Here is a 6,828-nt window from a genome sequence, read left to right on the forward strand (position 1 = left end):
AGACACGATGTGAGGAAGAAGAGGGAGAAATCTATAAAGAGAGACGGATTCACTGCAGCACGGATGAATTTCACATCAGATTTTGGGCTCGTCGGCTGAAAAACATATATATATATATATATATAATTCAGTATTAATCATTATTTATTTGTGCCATTATTAATCTTTATTTATTAATGTTTGTATAGTTATATAAAATATGTATTGATATTACTAAATAATTTATTAAATAAATTATGAACGGGTGTGTGCTTTATAATATGCTCTTCATACATCGATATCAGAATATTCCATTCCTATTCTATTGTTATAGCCACTAAGCATATTTAAATATGCTGAACTATGTATTAAAAACATAATTAAATAAAATTGTTTATAAATGTAGCTTTGGTAGATGTTTGAATATGGTTTCCAGGAACAAAAAAGCGTGTTATGATCGATTAAATCCGCTGATACGTTATTGTGCTGCTAAACACATAACGCTGAGTGGAGTGGTGGACCGCTCCAAGATGGCCGCCCTAAATCTCGTCAGCGACAATAGGCGAGAGCGGTCCATGAGGGTCTATCCTTATATTATGTCTATGGTTTTTCTTCCCGCTTGCGCATATCAGGGCGCAGAAGAGTGACGTTTATCGAGTACTGATGACGTTCAGGTCGGATGAATTAAACCAGATTCAGGTCACAAATAGATCTGATATGAATTGGATTTCCATGTAGTCTGGGTCCCATTCGGGGGAAAAAATCCCACGTGTTGTTCAGACTGTCATGAGGAGAAAAGATACAAGTGGCATTACGGCTAAAATAAATAAATGAATAAAAAATTGGGGCTGCAGTGTGAATGTAGCATAAATACAGGAGGTGTTAATCATTTGCTGTCACTTCTGAAAAGGGTCATCTGGTGAACATGTTGATCAGTGTCATGTTTTTTTTTTTCTCTCTCCCAGCTAGAAATCCAACGGGGGGTCCAGTCCGGAGGTGAGGTTCTGCGTTAATGACGGGAATATTTTTTTTCCTTCCCCGGTTTTACCAGGCAGCAGAGAAACTTTGAAGATCCGCCTGAGCATGGCTGATCACGCTCTGCCTCGCTCCGCGCTTCATTATTTAGCAGCATATGAAACACTGGGAGAAGAGCTGTACCGCTGCTGCTCCCAGAGGAGACAAGAGAGACGGATGGATCAGGGGAGAGGGACATTTTAATCCAGCAAGTAAAACAAGCAGAATCCCAGAAAGTAAGAGATGGGAGGAGAGTTGTACTTTTAATTGCAGCGTGTTAAATCTGGGAGTGAGCCGACTATGAGGGAAGCTGCTGTTCATTCAGCAGGATGTGGCGTTTCTGTGTGTGTGTGTGTGTGTGATGTTTGGCTCAGAGAAACACTGCCATCTCTAGGCAGCAGGAGAATCTGAGAAAATATAGGGCACATTTTAACAAATTAAGTTCATATACTGAGGACATCTGGACGTTTTTGTCTGGTGGGATAAGAAAATAAAAATATGTTCAAGTCAAGTAAATAAAGTTACGCTGCAGTATTAGTGGTAAATAAGAAAATAAATTAAATTACAAGAAGGACGTTGTACGAGAATAAAGTCATAGTATTACGGGAATTAACTCAGAGAATTACAACTTTATTCTCAAAATCATTACTATTTTCACATTGTTTAAACTTTTTTTCTCATTATTTTGATCTTATTCTCATATTATTTAATTTTTATTGTCATATTACTATTTTATTCTCATTATATTATGACTTTTTTCTTATATTATTTTGACTTTATTCTCATATTATCATGATTGTATCATGTTATGAATTTTTTCCTTGTATTATTTTGACTTCATTCTCGTAATATTACGACTTTATTCTCAAATTGTTACAACTTTTTTCTCATATGAGTTTATTCTCGTAATGTTATGACTTCGTTCCCAAAATATTCTGATTTTATTCTTGTAATTATATATTTTTCTTACTTTTTTATTAGTATTGCCCAAATACTACATAGTGTAAAGTAGTTAAAGATTTTTTTTTCTTATTTTATTTTATTGTTTTGGTAGGAAAGGTGAAGTTAAACTTTAAAAAGATTCTGCATGTTTTCTGTATTACAATTTATATACTATATATTTATAGATATGTAGATATAGATATATATGGTTGGGTAAACAAAGTTCTGCATAAGATCAGTAGCTCTTAGCGATCAGTATCACACTGCTGGCGGATGTTTAGTGTTTCTCCCAACATCCAGTGGGTGGCGCAGTTTGCTACAATCGATAGTAGCCACACAGGTACACCCACTACAAGGAAACAAACGCACCCAGTACAACACTTTCTTTCTATTGGCTGAGAGGTTGCCAGGCGACTGTGCCAAAAGGCAGTTCCATGTTTCATAAGCGAGCACAGAGTCCCAGCAGACACTAAGTGTGAGCGCAAGGAGAAGTTTTGAGCACAAGCGTTACAAGTTTTGAGAACAAAAGACATGAAATCCTGTTTTCAGACTGAAAATGTGTGCTCTTGGATTATGGCAGGAAAATCCCTCCATACACAAATGGCCCTTGAGCATAATGGACACCAAAATAGAGTCACAAAAGTTTGCGGTGCAAATATTATCAATAATCAAAAAAAATCAGAGATTCATCCCGTTTAATTTACTCCTTGAGGCTTCCTTAAGGTCCTCCTGGTAATTAAAACTAAATTGGTAATGCGGTTATCAGCCTACACCTGGAGTAGCCATGGCAACAACAGATAAAAAAAAAAGAAAACTGACAGACAGGAGGGAGGAAGCATGAAGGATGTCAGCAGCACAGAGAGGACAGTGAAGACTTCATTGATTACATCCCGGCGCTCTATTCACTTCCCGAAGAATGGAAAACAAAGGCTGGAGTCGGAGCGGTAATAGATCATCACGGATGTCAGTGAGGGAACAATAATGTGTGACAAGACGGCATAAATCAACAGAATAAACACTCCTGCATAAGAAGTTTGAATTTATCATGATTACCTGCAATTTTCAGCCTTACAGTGGAGTGCTGCTAAATAACCGACAACCCTGGAAACATTCTTCAGCCCTGAATGCTGAATTAGTGTTTTAAAAGGAAATTTAAATGAGCCTATTCTGTAAAAATTTTAAGCATTACTGAAAATCAAAACACTTGCTAATGAATGACTACAGAAATGTTTTGATTCAATCAAATCAGTTCCCAAGATGTGACTTTTGTTGGCATTCTTTGAACTTTAATGCGTTTAAGGCTTCTTTATTATTACTCTTTAGCCTTCCAGTTATGAAAAATTAAGGATTATCACATTGATTCCAGTAAACACCAAAAAAAATATTTATTTTTACTCTTTAAACCAAACTTTTTGTCACATGAGCTCGACAAATATGATTTTTAAAAACTAAAAATCACACACACACAAAAAAAAAATCATGATTTTTGTTTTTACTTAACCTACTCAATTAAACAAAGAAAGTAACACAAGATTGTGATTGTATGTGTTTGGTTGTTAGATGAAAGGCATCCAGTTTATTTTTTATTGCGGGACTGGTCTATTCCCACCAACAGAAACAGGATCCGGGTCAGGCTTTATTTGAAAACATTTGCTGCATTCAGCCAAGTTTCAATAAAGCAATTAAAAACAGATTTGGGTGCTCCAGGGTGCAATTTAGAGTATAAGTCAATGAGTAGACGTGGTCCTCGTTACCATGACAACAGAAGGAAATCAGAAAGCTGCCAAGAGATGATCATTTTGTGCTGCATATAACAATTTTGTAAGTAGACTTAGTTAAAAAACCTGAGTTTTGTCCTAATTCCTTTCACTTTTGTGGTCTGGTGGGTGGGGGAAGTGCACGAAATCTGTTTAGGGGCCACAAATTGGCCCACACTCCACAATTTGAACACCCTTGATTTAGACAAGAGATAGACAAAAAATATGTGAGAAAAGTTAGGACACTCCTACCCCAGGATCCTAGCATAACATCAGTAGTTGTGTTTCTATTGACTTTAAAATTGCATAAATTAGAATAATAATAATAATATTTTAAAAAAATTGTGGAAGCATGCAAAATTTGAAAAATAACTTTTTTGAGGGAGGATGAAGTGGTTTTTCAACTCTGTTGATATTAGAAGTTAATGTATTTCACAAAACTATAATGGGAAAACCTTTTTTCACATGACATCAACAACAGAATGTTACTACTGGCAGAAAAGACAAAGAAGATGACAGGAAATGGCTGGAGGATGATGGAGCCACATGTTTTTTTAATGACTAGCAGCAGGAACAAGTTTATTCACATGAGATTTTAATTGAGTTTCTTATTTAATGGAAACACTGCAATAACAAAATTGTGTTTTGGCAACTTTAAAAAAAAAAAGCAATATTTTGCAATTATTTGTAATGTAGACGCAGCTACACTGCAAAAACTCAAAATCTAACCAAGTAGCTTTGGTCAAATTTCTGGTGCAATTATATTAGTAAATAAAACGAAACCTTTCAGCAAAATAAAGGAGCTAGTTTTAATCAATAATTCCTTAATATTGGTGAGTATTCACAGAAAATTTCACTTATAAAAAGCTTTTTCCCCATGATAGGGATGCACTGATATGAACATTTCAACCGATATTGATATTCAATGTTAATATTGCTGTTATTACCAATATTTACCAATATTATATATATTTCACTATCATTTCGACAAATTTAGAGAAAAAAATACCAGAAAACAAACTGCAATAGGATAACAATAAATATTGGTTGTTCATATCGGTCCAGTTTTACTTACCGGACCGATATGGATATGTTAAAAAAATGACTATCGGCCAATACCGATATATCGTGGCTCTCTACCTCATGTTATAAGTGAAATAATCTGCCAATCCAACAAGTATTTTTTCATCAATATTAAGGAAATAATGACTTAAAACAAGCCTCTTTTATTTTTCTAAAAAGTTATTTGTAAGTTAGTTTGGCCTTATTTTAAATTGGAAAAGGAGATTAAAATTACTTGGTAAGATATACCGTGTTTCCCCGATAGTAAGACACCCCCGATTGTAAGACGTATCGGGGGTTTCAGGGGGGTCGGCTAATATAAGCCGTACCCCGAAAGTAAGACATATGTCTTACTTTTCGGGGAAACACATCTCATCTAGCTGCGCGCCGCCTCCTGCCCACGTCCGCACCGTCCCCCTCTCCATACGTCGCCGCGTCTGCCACCTCCCTCTGACCTTAATGAGCGCCACCTCCTGCCCACTTCCGTGCCGCCCCCCCCTCCATACATCACCGCGTCTGCCGCCTCCGTCTGATCCAAATGAGCGCCGCCTCCTGCCCACGCCTGCGCCGTCCCCCTCTCCATACGTCACCGCGCCGTCCCCTGCACTTGTCACTGCCGCCTCCTGCTTAAAATACGGTAATGCACACAGTAAATTCGACAATTTTTTTCCAATATAAGACATACCCCGAAAGTAAGACATAGTGGGGCTTTTGGGGATAAAAAGAAAGTAAGACACTGTCTTACTTTCGGGGAAACACGGTAGTGTTTTTGTAGTGTGACCTTGGTTGGTGAGAACATCCACAGTATTTCAGCAAAAACAGAAACTACAAGAGATTTCTGGAAAAAATAAGCATGCTAACCTCCTATTTTAGTCTCCATTCAGTACATTCATAATGCAATAGGGAAGAGCAGCTAATTATTGCACAGAAACGAGTGTTTCCCTCCATCCATCCTCTGCCAGTCTCCGCCATCTGCTACAAGCAGCTCCCTCTCCAGGTGCCAGGCTCGGTACTAGTGCCATATCTCTTCCACTTGTATGATTATGCAAATGAAATCATTCATATTTAAATTATTAATTAGTCAGAGTTCTCAAAGGATGTTAGCGCGGCGCACGATTTCACAGACAGTGCCAGAGAAATGTTTGGGCTCTGGCAGGCAGATAGCTGCGTTGCTTGACCTTTACAATCGTGCGAGGAGGGATTGTTTTCCAGGTGTGAAATAATGAAAAGGAGAGGGAGGGAGACAGAGAGACAAAGAAGAAATGAAAAGGGAGAGAGGCAGGAAAATCCCGTGGGTTCTGACACACATTCAGCTGACAGTGACGGACATGATTCTGAAACGGCGGGTTGTTGTGGTGAATGTTTGAATCGATGCAGCAGAGCAGGTATCGGGTTTCAGGCTGAACATGTTCTGATAGGCGAGTCTTTTACCCAAGTAAAAAATAACTGAAATTACTCTGACAAGAAAGGATTTCAGGGTGCACTTACTAAGTATTTTAGTGGAGTTTCAAATGTAAATATCTCTCTACACTTAAAATAAGACAAGATTAACCAGTAACTTTTCAGCAAGATATAAAAGCTTGTTTTAAGTCAAAAATGACTTAATATTGATTAAAAAATACTAGTTCTATTGGTAGATTATTTCACATATAACATTTCATATTATAAATGAAATATTCCACCAGTGGAACTAGTAGTTATTATAATCAATATTAAGAAATTATTTACTTAAACAAACTTCTATACCTTGCTCAAAAGTTGCTTATTAGTCAGTTTTGTCTTATTTTAAGTGTACTAAATTATTTTCACTAGAAAATGGACAAAAAAAATACTTGGTAAAATTTTGCCTTCAAATGATACAAATTCAACTTTACTGATCCCAAAGGGAAATTAAATGTTGTTGTAACTCGTATAGATTTGGTTAATGATAACATTACCCAAACCATGATTTTCAGTAATTAAATTCAAACTAATCAAACTCAATTTCTTAGAAAATAATCCTAAATAATAACTCATTAAAGTGGATGCTAAACACAGAAATAGTCTGAGCAATATTACAATATCATGAAATAAG

General features: G+C 36.5%; 1 protein-coding gene across 1 annotated transcript in view; it reads right to left on the reverse strand.

Moving 5' to 3' along the window:
- The window catches only part of LOC106940424 (WD repeat-containing protein 25-like), a 25,197-nt gene extending 19,760 nt beyond the window's left edge, over positions 1-5,437 (reverse strand). The window contains exon 1 of the mRNA XM_015023171.1: positions 5,109-5,437. Coding sequence (XP_014878657.1) covers positions 5,109-5,437 — 329 coding nt within the window. The remainder of the gene's footprint in view (positions 1-5,108) is intronic.
- Positions 5,438-6,828: the final 1,391 nt, after the last annotated feature.

Source organism: Poecilia latipinna, unplaced genomic scaffold, assembly GCF_001443285.1.
Source record: "Poecilia latipinna isolate Pla-1442-1.1 unplaced genomic scaffold, P_latipinna-1.0 Scaffold3220, whole genome shotgun sequence".
NCBI lineage: Eukaryota > Metazoa > Chordata > Actinopteri > Cyprinodontiformes > Poeciliidae > Poecilia > Poecilia latipinna.